Source organism: Vipera ursinii, assembly GCF_947247035.1.
Source record: "Vipera ursinii genome assembly, chromosome: 2".
Lineage (NCBI taxonomy): Eukaryota > Metazoa > Chordata > Lepidosauria > Squamata > Viperidae > Vipera > Vipera ursinii.
In genome coordinates, this window is record NC_139513.1 from 36,273,067 (window position 1) to 36,296,131 (window position 23,065).

General features: G+C 38.4%; 1 protein-coding gene across 1 annotated transcript in view; it reads right to left on the bottom strand.

Annotated features, from left to right (window-relative positions):
- Positions 1–768: 768 nt before the first annotated feature.
- The window catches only part of SUCLG2 (succinate-CoA ligase GDP-forming subunit beta), a 254,905-nt gene continuing 232,608 nt past the window's right edge, over positions 769–23,065 (bottom strand). The window contains exons 10-11 of the mRNA XM_083355183.1: positions 12,146–12,266; positions 769–2,575 (exon numbers count right to left, since the gene is read on the bottom strand). Coding sequence (XP_083211309.1) covers positions 2,460–2,575; positions 12,146–12,266 — 237 coding nt within the window. The 3' untranslated portion in view covers positions 769–2,459. The remainder of the gene's footprint in view (positions 2,576–12,145; positions 12,267–23,065) is intronic.

Consider the following 23,065-nt stretch of genomic DNA (forward strand, 5'->3'; position numbering starts at 1 on the left):
CACGGAATGCTACCTTATTTTAAGCCAAACTCTCAGGGTTCCTGGAAAATTGCAGGCAGGAAGCTTTCCCAGCCCTACCTGGAGATACTAGGGTATAACTCTTGGCCAATGAAGAGTTAAGGTCAATAGTGGGTTAGTAAATGTTTAAGAAGTGGCTGTGCCAACCCCATTGTTGCTGGGCCATGGGTGCACTAAATATAGTAGCTTAACTCTGCTCTTAACCGGCTCACAAAATTTCAGAATTTTAATTTGGCTTTGTGAGCCTGTGTGAGCCAATTGAAAAACACTACTAGCTATAGTGCAAGAAAAGGGGGCTGCAGATTCCTGGTGAAATAGGACTATTTATTGGTTCCCCACCTTAGTGAATGTTCGAACTTACAACAGCACTGAAAAAAGTGACTTATGACCATTTTTCACCCTCATAGCCATTGCAGTATCCCTATGGTCATGTGATCAAAGTTCAGTTGCTTGGCAACTGACTCAATATTTATGATGGTTGCAATGTCCCAGGATCATGTGATCACCTTTTGAGACCTTCTGACAGGCAAACACAATGAGGGAACCCAGATCCAGTGATAAATTTTGAACCACTATCCATCACCTCCTCACAAGATATATTGTCACAGAAATAACAAACATTTTAGGCTTTCTCTCTTTGCCATACCTCTTGAGTGGCCAAGGTAGTGAACAATAAATGTAAACAGGTAAAAAGTATGTTTTCAACTCATTTAATTGTATTGTCATAAATCTAGTTTTAAGACTTGTATGGAGAATATAACATGTTTTAGATCATATTTATGCAGAACTATTGAAAATTCAAAAGAGTTCACAAACATTTTAGTAATCCTGTAAATGCCTTATAAGTTGTCCATGCCTGCTTTTATAGGATTTTTATGATAGGAAGAATATTGTGTATGACACACATATTTTTATTTACTTAACAGTTAATGGGATGACTGTGTTCATGGGATTTCTAAAATAATTCTCAAACAATGGCTTTTGTTGATAGCCATTAGTGACCATGGAAAAATAATGACAGCATTAATCAGCACAATTCAAATGTATAACCCCAGGGAAATTTATTAATAGTGTTTAATTGCAGTAATCCAAAAATATTCATATTCTTTACTATTAAAAATCACATTAGTTCTCAGCTTGTCAGTTGAATAACATTGTTTATAACCCTACTTCTGATTTCAACAAGTATCTTGAATTTCACAACTCCATTGTTAAACAAACATATGAATGTGGTTATTTAATTAATTTGATAGCCTTTGTACTTTGTGAATACATATTTCCTAAACATCAAAGGCACAATCAAGCAAAAGTTAAGCATTCGGAAATCCACTTTACTTCAGTATGAAGAACATTGCAGTTGGTGAACATTTGTACTGACATTCACAGAATATAAAAAGGTGGGATCATTCCTCAATTTATTTTTCATGTTCTTTCTGATGACAGCAGGTTCCCTGATAGCTTTGACTATTATCAATTCTGATTAATAACATTACAAAAACAGTGCAAATGCTTTAAGGAACTACCACCCTAGATTTCTTCAAGATAGACTATTTTTAGTCTATACTATACATTTTGATTTCTAAAGGCAGTCAATATTAATTGGATGCATATGTTCACAGATACTGCCAAATGTGACATTATAACGTGTATTTCTCCTTCAATACTTAAAGAATTCAAATGAGAATTTATAGGACAATATAAAAATGATTCTTTCACAGAACTATGATTCTTAATGTTGTTATAATGTGAGGGTATCAATCATTGCATTTTATAATTTTGACACGGTGGTGGTAGGTATCTAATTACATTCATTTATTTCAGCTTAGGTAATATAAAGATGCTCTTCCCCTAATTGGAATATGTTATTAAATATGATTTGGAATTCAGAGAGCTACTGTAGGCACACTGGAGGTTTCTGGCGTGCCTGAATTAGACTTTATGATTGTTTCTATTTCAAACAGCAGATTCCCAAGCCACATCATATCCCAAATTTTGAAAGTCCTCCACATGATATGGAGAAGACATCTCCCTTCTAAATTTTGATATCACCTTAGTAGTTCCTTAGAGCTTGAGAACAATCCCCAACAAAGGGCCAACCATGATCAAATATCCCTTTTCATACTAAAAATGCATCAAAGTATCTTAGAAAAATTGGCAGTCACAAGCAATTAACACCTAAAAAGAGAAATCTAAATGGCAACTGACAGTAAGTTACTCATCGTATTTGCTTGCAGAACATTCAGTACCAATACTGAAAAAAAAAATAAAGGGTTCTGTGTAATAAATGCATTTCCAAGTTTTCTTTTCACCCAATGAATATTTTGAAGTTTGTGATTAACAGGTCACTTAAGCCAAATCTCGGTGCTCGTGGCTGGTTAAAATCATTCCCAATATGTCTTCAATGGCAGTTCTAGAGTGTCATATCTCGTTGTCAGTTCTCTTTATTTCTTTGTCACACAAGCCACTGCTTTCTTAGCAGCATCTTCAAGGTCACTTGCAGAAGTAATGGGAAGTCCACTTTCATTCAGAATGCGCTGGGCTTCGTGAACATTTGTTCCTGAAGGGAAAAAGGAGGGAAAAAAGTCAACTCCTATTTCCTTCTAGTTGTTAATAAAGGAGAATATTTGTAGCTCAAGGTTGAAATGCGGGGTCCTTGGTGTTCTCTGAGCTTAGTTGTTTTCTTGCACACATTTCACTACCCAAACTAGGTTGCTAATGATGATGTTACCTACTTTGGGTAATGATATGTCTGCAAGAAAACAACCAAACTCAGAGAGCACCAAGGACCCCTCACTTCTAGTTTTTGAACGCCGTAAGAGGAACTTGAAAGTACAGTAAAGCACATTTCATTTGGTGGGCCCATGAAAAAAAAGACATAGAAATATTGAAACTATTTCTAGTTGTATGAAACGTATAGGTCTTTTGGACTTTGACTCTATGCCATTAAAGGACACGTCCAGCTTTTTCTTTGCAATGTCTCCTCCTATGTTTAAATTTTACACTGAATCTAATAGGCAACTGAATCAAACTGAATCTGCTAGTTACAGGACAACTACTGTAAAATACAGTATTGATCTCCTATGGATCCAGAAGACAGAAGAAGTCAATGACAACCATTTGGCTAACTTAATACTGAGTAATTTAACTTAATCCAACTGTATATTAATAGATAAATAGCTCTTCATGAAATGTTTCAAAAGAATAAATTACACAGCACAGGATCAGACAAGGAATATTAGCAAAGGCGTAAGATATAGATCAAGATTTTTCCCCCCTATAATACAAATTGCTTTGGTAGAGATTACAAATAGCCTACCATGATTTATTTTTGTGTCCATTTATCAGAATAAAACAGAAAGCTAACACCAGAAAACTAAAACAAAATATATATTACACAGAAAACGTACAACATGAATATAAACAGAGGTCTTACACCTATCCAATTATCTGTTCTCAAAGGCAAAAATCTCTGCTAGGTCTACTAATAGATATGGGTGGTTTCTCTATCGCAGAACACTTGCTTTCCATGCAGAAGGTGCTCCATCTCTAAATAAGGTTGGGAAAAGTCAGGGCTGTCCTCAGAAGCCTTTACTGCCAGGAAGTGAACCAACAAGATGATACTCCTTTATTATAATTCCACATACAGGAGTAAACATTTAATTGATGGGACGCTTCTCCAAACCTGACAGGATGCAGCTACTTTAAAATCTGAAGAATAGGCTGTGCTGCACACACAGTTCAATCCTCAACTGAAAAGAACAGAAAGGGGCTGCTGCAGTTATTCTTGAGCACTTGTTGCCAGAAGCTGTTATCTCAGTCTCTCTACTGCCGGGCCTGATGCTGAGAAGGACCTTTCACAGAATAAAACCCGACAAGCCAACACTGTGATTTGCTACTAAGCCATTTCTTTTACTCCAGCATTCTCGGGTATGTCCAGTATATGCTTCAACCCTGTGCGAGAAACGTATCTTCTGAATTGGCCAAGCAAGAGATTACACAGACTGTAAATTCTGTTGTAGGGTAATATATTTCCCTTGGGGGTGGGGAAGATACAAGCTTTTTAAGTTTTACGTTATAGCCTTATGCATGTTTACCTGACTGCAAGCCTCTTTTTTTGTCTTTAAACAAAGAGGGGTTTTGTTCTGAATAAATATGCATAGGACTGAACCGTCAAAGATCTAGAAGTGGACAGAGCCATCAAGTCCAGTCAACATAAGACTTATCGCCTGCAAAGAAAGAAAGGGAGGAAGGAAGAAGTCATAAATTAAGAGAGACATTTCAGGGATGTGGGTGCTACACTCTGTCAGGCTCCTCCTATACAAGGCACACGCATGGCCAAGTGAGAGGAGATTAATTAAGAAAAAATGACTGATCGTTGCTCACATCCTGTAGCTCTTTGTTCATTAATGCTGAAAAAAGACAGGCCCGGTTGAAATGTTCTGACAGAAATGCTCACACAAATTTAGTTCCTCCCTCTCTCTCCCCTCTGTTTTGATGCTGATTGGGCACTTCGTGACACTAATGGCATCTTTCCCTTGGTAGCAGAAAGTATAATGTGCATAACCAATGGCTGTCACTATGCTCTGGCAGGTTTAACCATGAACAATGAATGCCAATAAGGAGGATCCACAATACTATTAAAAACTGGGTAGAAAACTCATCCCCTGAGTGAAATATTCACACATGTATTATGATTTTGACAGGAAAAGGGACAACAAGTCACATCCTGTCCTCCTGAAGTGCTAAAATGTTTAACAAAATCAGCCAGATCTTCTGCCCTTGTCGACAGGTAAAAATGTTTCTACTTATAAATCAAAATGGCAGGTGACTTGGAATTAGAACAAGCAGCAAATACATTTGAGGAATTGTAATTCTAATTAAAAGGCTTCATCAATTCTCAGTTGACGTCCATGAAGCATGATTAATAGAGCTAAGTATTACCTAGTAGAAGGTATTTGTTATCTTGCATAGTGTTTTGTGAATAGTCTGTTTGGCCAGTATTCCTGCAGCAATTTTAAAAACAGGTCGCCATTATCTTCATATCACTGCAAAGGAGTGTGTCAGTGTGCATGTTTGTGTGTGTGTGTGTGTATTTGTGCGCACAACTGGGAAAAAGAAAGAGGAAGCTAACTTGTAATTCTGCAGCACTGGCAAGACTTGAACAATCTTCCTGATTCACAGCTCAGTCTCTCAACCAGAATATTACACTAACTTTAATTTCTGATTTCATTTCCAATAATTGTTTTTAGGCCTTAAGATTGAAATTTCAATCCCCGCTGGTCTCTTTTAGCACTCGAGTTTTGATGAGCAACATATATCTACTGTAGATGTTCAATAGTTATGATCTTCATTTTACTATATATTTTTTAAATCTCTGAACTGTGATGCAAAAGAAATAAGCAAAGAAATGCTTTGCTTTAAGGCATCAGTCAGTTTTGTCACTGAATTAATTTTAATTCTGTCTGTCTGTCTATCCATACATCCATCCATCTTATCTCTCTGCATACACATGCTACTTTTCTCTATGAATGTAAATATTTTAGTTATTAGCTTGCTTGTTTAATAGGAGAAAATATTGTGTTAACAAAGCTTCAAACACACTGATATAATACATAGTTCTTCAGAGTTCTGACACTTACTCAGATAAAACTGTTTTGAAAGATATTTTTAAACCCAAAGAATCATAAGGAGAAAAGAAAGACACCTCTTTCTTGTGGATGCTAAGAAAGACACCTCTTGAATTAACTTCTTTTCCCCCAGAAAAGTGGATGAGATACGAGATGCTTTAAGGGGAAGGCGGATAGAACCACCTTCCATAGAGTGGTAACATGACATTTATAAAATGTCATAAAAAAGATCATGTTATTGCTATCTAGAAAGGTGTATTACACTAATACACTAAGGCGTATTAATTATGTGATAAGAAAAAGTCTTGCAAGATCTTTTCTTTGTAGTGCATTTTTGGAAGAACATTGATTCTTAACATTAAAATTAAATAATTCACAATTTCACAATTCCAGCAGAATGTGCAATCTGTCTCAATTGTAAGTATATGAGTATTAAAAAGTGGGCTCAGCAGTGTGTATGAAATATCAAACTACAAGCAACAATACCACTGAAATTAACTTGCACTACAAATGTAGTTTATCATCTACTTCTACCCCAGGATAAGTTGGGCTTCTGCTTCTTTTCCAAATGATACCACTGTATTTGTGCCACTTTCTATGGCAATAAAGCCTTTTGCACCTTTACACACCTCCTAAGTTCACCAAAAAAGTGAGAGAACATTGGCAAAGTCATTGGAGTGGGACTAATGGCCCAAGAAACAGTGTCCAGTAAAGTGGGATCATTATTTTGTTGGTATAAAAGTTGAGGATGATGTTGCTTCTTATGGATACGAACCTTCACCCTCACGTTTATTATGTTCTTTCCAATATTATTTTTCAAAGATATTAACTTTAGTATGATGAACTGGCATTCTAGGAGTGATCACTCTCTGTGTGTCTCCCTCTTTCCCTCCCTCTGTGTGGATATGTGTGTGCTCAAAGTACACATGCATCGTATGAAAAATATATGGTCAATTACTTAGTTGAAGAACTGAACTATTTGTACTGACAGTAGTTCCCAAAATAAACAACAAACTAACAAACTCTAGTGTTCCCTTGGTGCTAATCATTACTGTTCTACATTTATACATGTACTAGAGGCTCAAGGCACCTTCTCAAAGGCAAACGTAATTTTGACCTAATTCCCTTTTCCTTTGCCACTAGAAAATAATGAATCTTATCTCATTATTTGTGCTGCTTCAGCTTTTTTAATTGGAGATAATACTAAATGCAGATACAAGAGCATTACTCATTCTAAAAATGATTGTGTGCTCTCATCAATATCCTAGGTCATTTTCAAAGAATGTGTTGATCAAATATAATCTGGTTGTTTCACGGGCAATTTATTAAAAAGACAATATTCTGAGCTGGTTAAAATTTCCAACGGGCACCAAGATTGTTTTAGTTTGGTGGATGTGTCAAGCTCTCTGTAAATGTCAAAAGAGAGACTTCATGTTCTCTTTCTCCTGTTTTTGATATCGCCTGTATCAAACCCTTATCAATGTTTAATTATTTATTTAAATTAAATTTATATGCCACCCACTTCACTATACAAAGCAACTCTGGGCAGCTGACAATCAAATATCCATAGCAAATACTGGAAATGAGGGGAAAAATCATCTGCAACCTACAATACTATTTGTTGCTTTGGCAACTGTAGGTAGGTAGGTAGGTAGGAAGGAAACCATCATTAGTGTTCTGAGTTTTAAAAAAATGTTTGAAGAACATATTCATAGGTAGGCACAATATTTATAAAGGTGTTACAAAGGGCTCTACAGCAATCTAGAATTGAGATCCAAGCTACTTATGGTTGTTTGTAGATTTCTATAGTGCCATTCAAAAATGGTGAAAAGACTAAGACAAGTTTCCCCAAAAGACTTGTAGGTTTTATCCAATCTATTTTTATTACTAATTTTCTTATTATAAGAAATAATTTCACAATAGTTATCAGTTATTTCTGCAAAAAATGTTCTTCGAAGGCATAAAGGTAAATAAAATTCATTGCATAGAATGAAAAAAGTCCTACACAAAAGTGAGAGAGAAAAAAAGATTGACCTTGTTGCATTTTCATGAACGTCATAAACAAGAATAATAATATCAGCTGCACTCAGCTTTATAAATAAATAAAAATTAAATATTATTTCTGAAATATAAGGAAACAAAACACACTATATACATTTGCATTTGTTAAAGCATAAAGTTAAAGCCATAAAAATGCTCAGTATTTTTTAAAAAATGTTTTGCAAATGGTCATTGTTTGGAATGTGTGATCAAAAGCCATGGTTTTAATAAACTGAGCTTCCTTTGATATTTGAAGTGCCAGAAATCTTTAAAAAGGTTGCAACATATTTAACAGAGGAAGTCTAAAAAAATAAAGAGTTAAGGTGTTTTTTTTCCTTCCTGACTATGGTTTAAAAACACAGAACTTTTCTTGTACTGAAGTAAACCAACATTAACCTACTGCCACTGGATGGTGTTAGAGATCTGTAAACAGAGTTTCAGTCCCAGGCAATCAAAACAATCTACACTGTGCTTGCACTGAATAAAGCTGTTAAACAGAGGGGAAAAACATGGAAGAGAAATTTGCATGGTTTCTCTCTATAATCAAGATTTCCCTTAAATGTGAACTGTAATACACGGGGTAATCAGACCAACCATTTTACTAACTGTGCCACAGCTGGATTCCAAACCTATTCAGGTCATTGGAAGACTAAAAAAAAATGCCCAGAATTTGGTTTTCTTATTATTGTTAGAAACCAGGAGTGCATGTAATATTTGCAGGAATAAAGAAAACATATTTGTAAGAGGTTGAGTTTATATTCCGCGTTAAGTCATAATGTAGTTGACTGGACCTGTTTTCTTCAAACCATGTTTTAATTATTTTGTGGCATTATTTGCAGGAAAGACTAGACACAACTTATAAATCAGTATATGTTTATTAGGTGTGTATGTTAAACCAATACATGAGAGCTGCAATGTAAATGGAGATGGACTAGTGCATGGCTCTTCAAACTTGGCCCTTTTATGACTTGTGGACTTCAACTCCCATCTCACTGTCTGAAGCAATTCTAGGTGGCTTACAATGTAATAGAGCCTTGGTGGAGCAGTGGGCTAATGCCTCCTTAAGTAACACCAACTGCCTGCAATTAGTGCAGGTTCGCATCCCACCAGGCTCAAGGTTGACTCAGCCTTCCATCCTTCCGAGGTAGGTAAAATGAGGACCCAGATTGTTGGGGGAAATAAGCTGACTTTGTAATAATGCCGCTTGGGGTGGGGGGGAAAGCCCTAATAAGCAGGCATATACATTAGAATGAAGGCTATTGATAAGCACATTGGTTTGTGCTTAAATTGTAAGCCGCCCTGAGTCTTCGGAGAAGGGCGGGATATAAATGGGATTAAAATGAAAAAAATGAAAATGAAAAATGAAATAAAAAAATAGAAATGTAAAAACAATTATAAGAACAATTAAAATGACAGAGGATAATACATAGGTTAAAAAAAAAAACAAACCGGCTCGAGTGGGGCGAAACAAAGATGGTGCCTTTCCTGTTACTGCGCCCACCACCTCTATCATCAAGTGTCTCTACTGAGAGGCCAGGCCAAACTAGCTTTCCAAATAGGTAAAAAATCTTGGCCCTGCCCCTTTTCTTAATCTTACAGAAGTCCTCAACTTATGATCAGCTGCTTAGTGGCCACTCTAAGTGACAATGAACTCCAAAGGTACTTGTAGGCCTTGCTCCCCAGTGATGCTTCCCTGTGGTCATGTGAACATATTTTCGCCTGCATTTATGGCTGTTTGCAATGCCCAGCTGTTATGCAATTTATGACATTTTCGCTGGAAACAAGTGCTTACTTCTGGTTTCTGGCAATAAATAAATAAATAAATATTCCAGTTTATTTATTTTTTTATTTTAATCCCATTTATATCCCGCCCTTTTCCGAAGACTCAGGGCGGCTTACAATTTAAGCACAAACCAATGTGCTTAGCAATAGCCTTCATTCTATGTATATGCCTGCTTATTAGGGCTTTCGCCCCCACCCCAAGCGGCATTATTACAAAGTCAGCTTATTGCCCCCAACAATCTGGGTCCTCATTTTACCTACCTCAGAAGGATGGAAGGCTGAGTCAACCTTGAGCCTGGTGGGATGCGAACCTGCACTAATTGCAGGCAGCTGGTGTTACTTAAGGAGGCATTAGCCCACTGCTCCACCAAGGCTCCACCAAGTTGCCCTTTGGGTGAGATTCAAGGTGCTGGTGATGACTTATAAAGCCCTAAATGGCATGGGCCCGGATTATCTGAGGGAGCACCTGCTGCCAGTGTCAATTTCCCATTGTCCTGTGCGCTCCCACAGGGAGGGCCTCCTACCGCCAGTCAAGGATTGCTGGCGGGTGATCCCCTGGGAGAGGGCGTTCTCTGTGGGCGCGCCTGCCCTATGGAATCAACTGCCAATGGAACTTCGGACTGCCCCCGACCTTCGTTTGTTTCGCCGGGACCTAAAAACCTGGCTCTTTGAGCTATCTGGCCTGGACTGAGGGGTTTTAATGATTTTAAATTGTGATTTTGATTTTTTGGGGCTATACTTAATTTAATTTAATTTTAATTTTATATTGTATTGTTTTTAAATTCTGCCCTGTAAACCGCCCTGAGTCCTTCGGGAATAGGGCAGTATATAAACCGAATAAATAAATGAATAAATAATTACCTATCAGCATGACTTATGACCATAATTGTAGGTTCAATCATGGACATAAGTCAAAGACTACCTGTACAGTATCTTCTCTTTTGCTGCTTGCATTGGCTGAATTTTCACAAAGCTACCTGCTCCATTCAAAAGGAGGTCACCAATGCATGTATAAATATATGTAAATTCCTGTTGTGTAGCTCTTGAGGCAGCGAGAGATACGAGAGATAGGTCAATCTCCTAGTATAAGTTTGTAGTCTAGGGAAATCTTCCTATAGGTTGTATGGGCAGTAATTACCTAATTTTAATCCAGCCTTTCAACAATTAGTTATGAAAATCTTTTGAAACAGAGGATGCGCACTTGCCCATCAGAAACAACTACTTCATCAGTGAAATGCAGATTACATGATTCCTCTAACTGCTTTGGGCCCTTTTAAAAAAAATTGTACTTCTCAGCTGGGGAGCACTCATTCTTTCTTTTATATCAAGCAAGTAAATACCTGTAAGTATAGAGTTACTATTTTTGAACGAGAGACTAATCCTTCCTTTATCCACCAGTAAAACAGCTTGTAATTATTACACAGCTTAGAACAAAGATTTGTCCAGAAAAATCCTGCTAAATCAAGACAGAGTTGACTGATTAAAACTTTACTCATCAAGACATCTGCAACAGACTGCTGCAGGACAGCAAATAATTTTTTAAAGTCCAGTCACAAATCTTCTAAAGATTTATAGGAATAATTATGAACCTTCTGTTGTAGAAATGCATCAAAGGGAATGGGTTGCTTCATGCTGTATTCTTTCAGCTTCATTTTACAGTATCCTGGAGTTCTCATCATTATGAATTATTGTTAATTTTTATCTCAAATCATGTGAGTTTTACTTAATTAAGAGAAAACCAGAGATTGTAGAAATAGTGTGGACTTTTTATAAGGAAGTCTAGAATCATCATCAGTACTATTATGGCTAATGTTATGAAGTTTGTTGGTAGGGCTGCATCCTAGATTCTAGAGCAGAGGTCTTCAAACTTGGCCCTTTTATGACTTGTGGACTTCAACTCCCAGAATTCCTAAGCCAGGCATTCCAGGATACTGTAAAATGAAGCTGACTTGGTAGCCTCCAGATGGCCACAGGTAAGAGTTCTAGGATTTGCAATCCTAATATCCTAATACTGCTAAGCTTGTAAGCCGCCTTGAGTCTTCGGAGAAGGGTGGGATATAAATGGAATTAAAATAAATAAATAAAAATAAATAAATAATATACCAGAAGGGCATCAGGTTGGAGAAAGCAGCCTTAAAGCTATGAGAAGGTAGGAATGAGCTGAAATGTTGCAACAGTGAATCCTATGTGGGTGACTGAAACATTGACATGTTTAGCAAGGTTGATTTAGCGTAGTTTTCCGCCAAGGAAAAAAATATAGCAAATTCCATGTTTTGTCCATACCATTTCTAGAGACTGATAGAGAGGTAGCTGAAAGGGGATTTGAGACAAGTGACAGGCAGCATGTTTTTATTATTTCTGAGGGCGGTAATTTTACAGTATTAGCTGACGTCCAGCCAACCTAGAACGTTGAGTCTGAGTCTCCTTCAACCAAGAATGCAAATGGGCTGCTCTGTGTTTCACATCCTCCAGCATTTGTTGCCCTGAAGCAACCATCTCATTCTTGTTTCACATGAACTGAAATGGTCTCCTGTTTGAGTAGGGGCTTGGACTAGAAAACCTCCATGGTCCCTTCCAACTCTGATATTTTATGTTCTAGAAAATTAGTTCCAACCTCAACCCTCAGAGAACAGATCAAATGAAATAAAGATACCCAACAAAGTTTGGATTCCCCTTACCTTCAAGTCGGACCACGAGAGGTACTTTCAGTTCAAGCTCTCGGCAAGCTTTGGTGATACCGTTGGCAATAATGGCGCAATTGACAATTCCACCAAATATATTTACTAAAATTGCTTCAACCTGGGGAAGAAAAAAAAACTTACATTCAGTCTTTCAGAAATGCACCTAGGTTGTAAACATATGCTTTAAAATAATAATTTAGGCTCTTATCAGAATGATTGCAAGCACACACAGAAAGAGAGTAATCAGCTGAAACATACTGAAAGCCAATGTGGTATCAAAATCCAAGTGTCAAACTAGGAGTGGGAAGACCCAAGTTCAAGCCCACTTTCCATGTCAGAAACTCCCTGGATGACTTTGGATCATGTACTTCCCCAACCCACTGCTTTTATGTTTTTTTGTTCATTTATTTATAAAAAAGGTAAAGGTTCCCCCGCACATGCGTGCTAGTCGTTTCTGACTCTAGGGGCCGGTGCTCATCTCTGTTTCAAAGCCGAAGAGCCAGCGCTTGTCTGAGGACGTCTCCGTTGTCATGTGGCCAGCTTGACTAGACGCTAAACACATGGAGTGCTGTTACCTTCCCACCGTAGTGGTCCCTATTTTTCTACTTGCATTTTTACGTGCTTTCGAACTGCTAGGTTGGCAGAAGCTGGGACGAGTAACAGGTGCTCACTCTGTTACGCGGCACTCGGGATTCGACCCACCAAACTGCCGACCTTCTGATCGACAAGCTCAGCGTTCTAACCCACTGAGCCACCGCGTCCCCTCATTTATTTATATCCCCCTCTTTATTATTTTTATAAATAACTCAAAGCAGTGAACATATCTAACACTCCTTCCTCCTCCTATTTGCCTCACAACAACAACTCTCTGACTTGGGTTGAGCTGAGAGAGAGAGCCTGGCACATGGTGACCCAGCCACCCTTCATGCCTAAGACGCAACTGGAGCTCAACGTTTTCCAGTTTTTAAACTGGTGCCTCCACCACTAGAACAAACTGGCTCTTTTAAAATTCCAGAAAAAAAGATGGTACATAAATGAAACTAAAAATAATACAATAAATAATAACAATTACGATTCAATATATCATAGGCTTGAACGGACAATAAACATTTTTCATTTTTTTTTTACCCAAACCGAATTTCCCAAATCAAACTAGCTGACAAAGAAAGACAACTAATTTTATGAAGTCCGAAATAGCTCGGCTTACTTTCTGTGCCCATGTGATGATTAAAGTACATGTTACGTTAATCTGACCATCTGCACAAGAATAATTACAGAAGATCCTGATGTCAATTAAATCTGGAGAATAATTAAGGGATTGTAAGAAATGGAGGTAGTGACAGATTTTATTTTCCTGGGCTCCAAGATCACTGCAGATGGGGACTGTAGCCAAGAAATTAAAAGAAGCTTGTTCCTGGAAAGGAAAGCAATGGCAAGTCTAGACAGCACACTAAAAAGCAGACACATCACCCTGTCAACAAAAGTGCGTATAGTCAAGGCTATGGTCTTCCCAGTTGCAATGTATGGCAGTGAAAGTTGGACCATAAAAAAGGCTGAGCACCAAAGAATTGAGGCCTTTGAACTGTGGTGCTGGAGAAGAAGGCGAGTCCCTTGGACTGCAAGACGATCAAACCAGTCAGTCCTAGAGGAGATCAACCCCAACTGCTCTTTAGAAGGCCAGATCATAAAGTTGAAGGCCAGATCATGAAGCTGAAGCTCAAATACTTTGGCCACCTAATGAGAAGGAAAGACTCACTGGAGAAGAGCCTAATGCTGGGAAAGATTGAGGGCAAGAGAAGAAGGGGACGACAGAGAATGAGGTGGCTGGATGGAGTCACTGAAGCTGTAGGCGTGAGCTTAAATGGACTCCAGAAGATGGTAAAGGACAGGAAGTCCATGGGGTCGCGATGGGTTGGACACGACTTTGCAGCTAACAACAACAAGATATAAAAAACAGTGATGGCCTTGAGATTGGATAGTGATGATCCTGGATATGATGCAATGTTGTGGATGTTGTTTACTACCAAGCCTAGTTAACATTTGTGGTATTCCCTAATGGTCTCTTCCTCCAAGAACTATATATTTATTTATTCTGTTTTGAGACTGCCTGATTCCAAAAGATTCTGGGCAGATTAGAATTCAATACTAATCAGGCTCCATACTACTTAATGTTGCCATCTGCTGAAGCACATCAAATGCACTCTTTTGTTGAGTTGAATTATTATTAGTAGTAGTAGTTATTACTATATTTTTAATTCGATTCACAGTCTGGGACTGATAAAACTTAAAAGTTCAAGTCCTAACAAAGGACCTATGAGCTTATATAAGGTATATAAGCGTACATAAAGTATATGTATTCAGGATATCACTACACTAGAGCTCAGGATGTGATCACACAGCCCATTACCCAAGTCGTTACAATACAAAAGACTAATGGGCACACAGCCAACACCTCAGCCACACAGGATGTTACAAAACAGCCGACTAAGCTGCAAACAATAACTCCATCATCCAATCAGGATGTAACAACACAGCCAACCAACCCGCTTACAGCAACAAAGCCAGCACCACACACACCCCCACCAGTATTTATTCAGAGATGGCAGCTCCAATCACGCTTTGCTCGCACAAGCACGAAGCCGAAGACACCAGCCTGAAGATGACGAGTGGGACCTCGTCGAAACATCGCCAAGGACCTGGGATAGGCAAATCTGCATCTAGATCTTCCATTAAACATTATTATTATTATTGCTGTTACTATTGTTGTTATTATTATGATTTTGAAATGAGATTCAATATCTTCAAAATCTGAAAGTCAAGGCCCTAGGGAACTGAGTGGGGAGACATTATTGGAAAGTGAGTACGTTAACTAAAAATTATTCTCTTATTTGCACTTTTTAAGAACATGAGAAGAATCTCAGAGGCTTTTAAAGCTCGCATCTTTTTTAAATCAAAGAAAAGTTTCAGTTTAGTTTTTAAAGGGGGCACCAAGCCATGACTCTGCATCTAGGGAAAGCTCTTTGGTTTTATTAAGTCCTTGAAATGAAGACGCAAATCTCTGAATTCTGAGTTCAAAAGATTGAGATGCTTTGAAAAAAATGTCAGTTCTCCAATATAGTGAGGATAGGGATGAACCCACTTTGTGGTGAAGGAGATGCATAAAATGCATTTAAAGTGCTTTAAACTACATCTTCTATAGAGCTTTGAGAATTATGATGAGTAACAGAATCCCAACCCTCTGATTTAAACATTGCTGTGGGAAAAGGGGGTCTAAGAACCCTTTGATACAATCTGTTTTGGTATGACATATTTTTCTTATTACAGAATATTAACATATAGGTTGCTCTTTTCTAATGGAGATATTTACACTTTCAACAGTATGACATTCAATACCAGTGAAAATGTAATATATTCCCCAAGATTGTGCACTTGTTGTTTATTTAATGACTGTGTAGAATGAAATTCAGAACAGCACAAGCACTAGAATGTACTCCATTAGTAAATAGCAACAATTTCTCCTGTTGTAGCTCATGAACAAACAAACAAAAATGGATTATTTCCCTTTCTCGTGCTGATTATTGAGGCCATGCACTCCATAATTCCAACCTGGAAGAACTCGTTTAGCCAATATATTCTTAGAAATGGAAAACAAGGTAAAGTTACCAATCCACCTTTCCCCAGATAGGAAATGTGGAAATGTTTGCTTTTCCTTGCTTGTTTTCATACATTTTTAAGCCTGCATTAATTCTGAAGACTCTGAACACTTTGCGGTGCAGGACTGCATATAGAGAGAATGGCTACTTTATGGCCTGTTGGGTTTGCCAATAAGCTTTGATTGGTCTCATTTACATTTTGATTCAGTTATTTTTTGTGGAGAGACATTTGGTCTTGTTTCATATATATATATATAGATGGACTTGGGCTAGGCTGAAACAGGAAATAAGATTTTTCCCGTGTCTGGGACTAAGCAAGTGTATTCTGAATGCTTAACAAACATTTAACACATATCTTCCTTGCTTCTCAGCTAACACAGAGAGAGAGAGAGACTGTGGCCTAGGGTTAAAACAACTGCTTAAGACACAGTCGGCCCAGGTTCGAATCTTAGAAGGGTATGGCTGACTGATGAGAACAAATAAGTTTGAAATGATCATATCGGTCTCCCTTTATTCTTTGTTAGTAAGCAAAAAAGAAAAATTACATATATGTGTGTGCGTGTGTATGTGTAAACACACACACACACACACATATATATATGAATGAATGAAATAAATAAATATAATACAGGTAGTCCTCAACTTACAACAGTTTTTTACTGATCGTTCAAAGTTACAACAGCATTGAGAAACATGACTTTTCACATTTATGACCTTTGCAGCATCCCCATGGTCACATGACCAAAATTCAGACACTTGGCAAATGATTCATATTTATGATGGTTGCAGCAACCCAGGGGTCATGTGATTTACCTTTTTTGATCTTCTGACAAGCAAAGTCAATGGGGAAGCCAGATTCACTTAACAACCATGTTGCTAAGCTAACAACTGCAGTGATTTACTTAACAAATGTAGTAAAAAAAGTTGTAAAATGGGGCAAGACTCACTTAAGAAATGTTTCAGTTAGTGACAGAAATGTTGGGCTCAACTGTGGTTGTAAGCCAAGGATTACCTGTAGTTAAACTTACAAGCTGTAGTACAGAATAATGAGGAAGCCCTTTGGCAGGAGGGGGAACAAGCAGATAAACACTGCAAAAGCTAGACAAATGGGGAACAATGGGAAAACACCTTGGAAAGACACCCCCCGAATTCACAAGAAGATAAAGGCCTTCATGGATGCTTTACCAAGTCTGCAGCCTATCTCCTGACTGCTTGTTCTTTACATATAGTTTGACTATATGGGTCGCTATAATATTTGTAGGTTCTTTTTTCATCACTTAAAGGTAAAGATTCCCCCGCACATGCGTGCTAGTCATTTCCAACTCTAGGGGCCGGTGCTCATCTCCGTTTCAAAGCTGAAGAGCCAGCGTTTGTCCGAGGACGTCTCCGGGGTCATGTGGCCGGCATGACTAGAAGCCAAAGGCGCACGGAACGCTTTTACCTTCCCACCATAGTCGTCCCTATTATTCTACTTGAATTTTTCATGCTTTCGAACTGCTAGGTTGGCAGAAGCTGGGACGAGAAACAGGCGCTCACTCTGTTATGCAGCACTCGGGATTCGACCCGCCAAACTGCCGATCTTCTGATCGACAAGCTCAGCGTCCTAACCCACTGAGCCACCGCATCCCTTATTTCATCACTTAACAACTACTATATGTTTTTTCAGTTGTTGCTGTTGTTTGTGTTTCACTATAATAAATATATATCCAAAGGTTGCTATTAAAGAGAAAAAAATGAATAAAGCTAAAAATATGACCAGGCCATGTTTCTGAATGACAGGAAAAAGGCCAAAAGGAGACATGGAGTTTCTGCTTTTAAGGGCAGTAAGAAAATGTCCACAGGAAATTGACAGCAGGGAATCTAAGTCTTAGGAAACAATTCTTCTTTGCCTTATAGATATAGCAATGACCCTGCCAGAAACTTGAATGGGATGCCATACCTCAGCTATTCATAAATGGACAGTATGTTTCATAAGAAAGAATACTGAACTTACAGCGTTTGTCAAAATTGTTTTCAGTTAGATACATGCAGTCTATTTGGAACCAAGGGTCATAATTGGCCACTGGCTGACATACCAAAGGAAGCTGAATTCCAAAAAGGAAGGGAGTCAGTCACTCAGTCAGTTATAGCATTAATTTTTAAGTATAGTTCACATGATTTAATTAAATAAGCTAACATGTTTGTTTCATACATATTTAATAATTTTCCCCATCTGTTGCATTAAAATTACAATTCAGTAATTTTTCAGGAATGCTCTGGAGAAAAAGTACACCTGTTTTAAGCCTGGTGAAGTGGAACCCCTACAGATGTGAGCACTCAGATGAGTAAATATGCCCTCTAAGATAGGAGATCCTAGTAGCGATTCCAGTTAGAAGCAGCAACTATGTTGAAGACAGTATAAAAGACTTTCAAATGGATTGCTTCTCTTGCATGATCTGATTGAGAAGGAATGGACTCCTGTTAGTCCTTGACTTACGATCACAATTGGGGCTAGAACTTCGGTTGCTAAAAAAGGTGATTGTTAATTGAGGTGCCCCTAATTTTACCACCTTTCCAGGGAGTTGGTGGAAAACTCTACCACATCTGGCTGATATCTGGAAACACTGCCACTGCCTTCCCTCTTTGTACCCGATTCCCTGTCTTTCCTTCCCTTTATGGCAAGGCTCTCCAAGCCTGGCAACTTTAAGACTTGTGGACCTCAACTTCCAGAACTCTGGGAATTCCTGCTTTTTGGGGAATGTTCTCAAGAAGGTAGTTGATTCCAAGGCATCAATCGTTTTTTTATTTTTTATTTTTGATATAATGGTTTATTTCATTGTTGTGAGCCTCTCAAACTTAAGGAGCTGGATAGCAGATAAACATTGTTTCTCTACTACCCAGCTCCTGAAGCAGGTAGGAAGAGTAAGGTTATTGTTCTTCTTATCATCATAATCTGAGCTACATTTATCATGAGGATTATTATGCACATATTCCACATTCAAAGCACTTTGAATATATTTGTCCCTACTGAATAAATAGAGGTGAGAAATTCCTTTATAGTGAACAAGAAGAGGAAGTAATAGAGAATTCATCACAACAGATTAATTGATCAGTCCTACTGGGAAAAGAGCTATCCATCAACTCCAAGGAATCAGATTCGCTTCATCCGACTTCCAGTTAAATTATGTTATGCATATCCTCCTCCTATTTGACCCCAGGCCTTTCAACATGCAGCTGTAAAGAAAGTATTACTTATCTACACACACACATATACAGACAATTGCACACAGTGTTTTTTGCTACTTGCAAAGATTTCTTCATATAATCATCCAATAATGATGCCTGTGGTGAAGTCTCATGTATACATTAGATCCCAAATTCTTATGTCCCTGAATAATTTCCCTGTTTGATGATAAGAGCTATTAGAAAAAACATTAAAGATGCAATTTAAATGTCAGTGTTCAGTTTTCAGTGTTTAAAGATTCTCTTTTCCTCGTTGAATCACTCAGTAAAACTCTCCATGCATTGTGATGTCACAGTCCTCTTTATTTCTATACTCACACCACTTTAAAGGTTGGTGTTGGTAGAGATGCCAGTAGTACCGTGTTTTCCCGAAAATAAGACCTGGTCTTATATTTTTTTTTGCTTCCAAAAGAGGCAATAGGTCTTATTTTCGGAAGATGTCTTATTTTTTCCCTGAACACCTGCCTCGCCTTGCGGCAGTGGCACCAACAGCCCCAATCCAGCTGCTGACCCACTTCTGCGGCCACTCACAGCAGCCTGCAGGCCGCATGACCCGCCATCCCATGCCACCGCCACGAGGCAAGGCAGTTGGGGGAGGGGGTAGAGCTGCCCCAAGTGCCCCATAGGCGTCCAAACTCTTTTTTGCCCAAGGGGAGACGGGAAGCTTCATCTGTTTGCAAATGGGGCGCTTACAAATCGAGCAATTCGCTCTGTCTCCAAGTGCCTCATTTGCAAGCAGACAAAGCTTCTAGTCTCCCTCTGGGTGAAAAGTGCATGGCGTGCCTGGATCACCTACCTCCCCCCCCGCCTCTGCGCTAAGTCTTACTTGCCCTGTGCCAAGGGGCCGGTGGTCTGTGGCTGCTGCCGGACACCATTGGCCCCCGCTGCCGCTTTTGCTGGCCACCTCAACCACCTGGGCTTATTTTTGGGGTAGGGCTTATATTAGGCCCACCACAAAAATTGGGCTAGGGCTTATTTTCTGGAAGGGTCTTATTTTCAGGAAAACACAGCAGTGAAGGAAAAAGATATAAAACAATCCACGAAGTCAGAAGTGGAAAGAAAACAGAATAAGATGAAGTGTATAAATACACAGCTACTTCTGGATCCTCTAAAGCCATTTATATACTGTAGAACAGAGACAGATTCAGTTATATCTGAATGCAGCATGCACAAAGAAATTGAGTTTGGTTCAAAAGAAAACTGCCTTTTCTCAAATGCACTGCACAACATAGGGGAACTTTAATAGCTACACAATCTCTAAATAAAAATCCCACATTCTTAAAACAGATACTCCATTTAAGGATCTGCTTTTCAATTTTCAAAATGAATCCTAATGTTAATGAACCATATGTTTGTACACACACACACACACACACACACACACACATACACACAAACAAACAATGGATCACATAAATTAGTTAGGATTCATTTTGAAAACTGAAAAGCAACTAAGTATGTGTTAAATTAGATTTAGGAATTGATATTTGTATTCCTGGGCTTAATAACAATAACAACATAAATAAAATCAGTTAAATTAGAGAGTAGTCTGATTGAGTTCAATCAATATGAAAGTGACTCAGGTGTAGAATTTAATCTTGGGCTTCAGTGAAATCTTATAAATAAGCCAAAAGACCAGTACAAACAGTAAAGAGATTCAGCTATAAACTGAGAGCATTGTTTATTGTTCCTTTGCTGCCTTAAATGGATTTTGCTTTTCTTTAAAACAACTTTAACATTCCAATGAAAGTTGAATTCCAATGAAGGGATTTATTCCAGCACTTTTTTTAATGCAAGGGAAGGAAGAAAAAAAAACCTGAAAAGAGTTCAGCAGGGAGAAAAGAGAAAAACCACCCACTGCATATTGCAAAGGAGCCTTTATTAACATATCAGACGCACCGCATATAAAATGTGCCTTGAGAACAGAATTTCCACCTGCAGAAAGGGAGACAAAATGCCTCCGAAGGTATATTCATGATTAGCATTTCCACCTAACGTCACGGCTTGCAAGCCCATGCTCCGTTGTATCCTTTCAATAGAAAATATACACGCCAAGTGTATTTTATAGGATATACTTGTATGTACTTCGCCTAGCAGCTGCTTTACTGACACAGCAGGCATGAAATCTCTGTCAAACGGAAATGATGGCTGACAGCTAAACTTAACCCTAATATGTAAAAACATCTATTTCTGTGGCCAAAGAGCAACTCATCAATAAAGGAGATGGCTGTGAAATACTGTATGTGCTACGCAAGGACTTGTTCAGCATATACGGAGAGCTTCATATCTGGCCTGGCAGACGAGAATGGCACTGAGGATCTAGGAATCACAGGGAGACAGGAAGAGTCTCGAAAAGTTTTCCTGATTACCCAAACATACGAAGAATGGCCCAGATACTACTTTTTTTTATGAGTCTGTTACTTTTCTCATATCAATCTCAATACAGGTAGTCCTTTACTTACGACCGGTCGCTTAGTAACTGTTAAAAGGTTTTGACAAACACGCCCCCCCCCGATGGGTTAGGGTTGGGGTTTTAGTATGTTTTTAATTATTGTTTTAAATTTTAAATTTGGGCATTATATTTAATGGTTTTTTAACTTTTGTATTCTGTTTTTTATATTTATTGCCCTGTACACCGCCCTGAGTCCTTCGGGGGAAGGGCGGTATAAAAATATAATAAATAAATAAATAAATAAATAAATAATAAATAAATAAATAAATAAATAAATAAATATAAAACTATATACAATCCAGTTACAATTTATGGTCATTTGCAGCATTCTGCAGTCACATAGCTGCAATTTATGAGTTTTTTTTCTCTCTCTCTCCAGAAACTGGTATTTACATATGGTTTCTGCAAAAAAGCAAGCAATGGGTTTTCTTAATGCTGCAAAAGAAGCTGTAAACTCTAGTCATGTGTGATAACCTGCATTATGATCATCATGTCTTCCAATCATGTCTGAAATGGTATAGGGTTTCCTGCCTGAGCAGGGGTTTGGACTAGATGACCTCCAAGGTCCCTTCCAACTTATTATTATTATTAATAATTATAATTGGCAGTCTCACATATGGTTGCATGTTGAGAACTACCTATACCTCCCTTTCCATCTCTCTTTCTCAACACAAAGACACACACACACACACACAACACACACACACAGAGCAAACTTTACTATCCCATGTACTGGTACCTAGTTTGTATGTTATTTTCCTGCAAAGGTTTTGTTGCCCAGTTTGGTAACAAAAAGGAGGTATGATGGCTCAGAAGTTGAAGATGCTGAGCTTGTTAGCTGGAAAGCTGATCGCCTGCCTTCAAGACCTGAGCGCTACACAATGGGGTGAGCTCCCGTTACTTGTCCCAGCTCCACCTAGCTGCAGTATGGAAAGCATGCAAATGTGAGTAGAGAAATAGGTACTACTTTGATGGTAAAGTAGCAGCATTCTGTGCGCCTCAGCATATAGTCATGCTGGCCACATGACCACACAGAAGTGTGTTCGAACAACACTGGCTCTCTCGGCTAGGAAACAGGGATGAACACTGCCTCCTTGAATTGCATGGGATTAGACAGAGGAAACTTTATCTTTACCATGGTGACAAAACATCTGCAGGAAAATAGGATACAAAGTAAACCTCTGCACACCTTGAAAAGGATTTGGAAGAGGCACTTTGGAGGACATGGTGACACAGTTCAGCCTCTGTTCAAAATATCTCTGACTTTTTTTTTAAAGGCTTGTGCACAAGGAAATGTATGGCTGATATTACAGACAAATACTATGTTCACATGTCCTGCATTCCAAAAAAGATTTCTTTTTGAAACTGACCATGAGACTTTGCACAGCCATAAAATACATTTTGTTAAACAGTACATTGTATTATAACACTCAATGTGTTGTCTAAGTACGTCTATACCCTGATACCAAGGCATGAATAGAATAGTACAGAATAGAATAGAGGTGGAAGGGACCTTGGAGATCTTCTAGTCCAGCCCCCCTGCAATACCATTTCAGACATGAAATATACATACATTCACTTTTAGCTTGA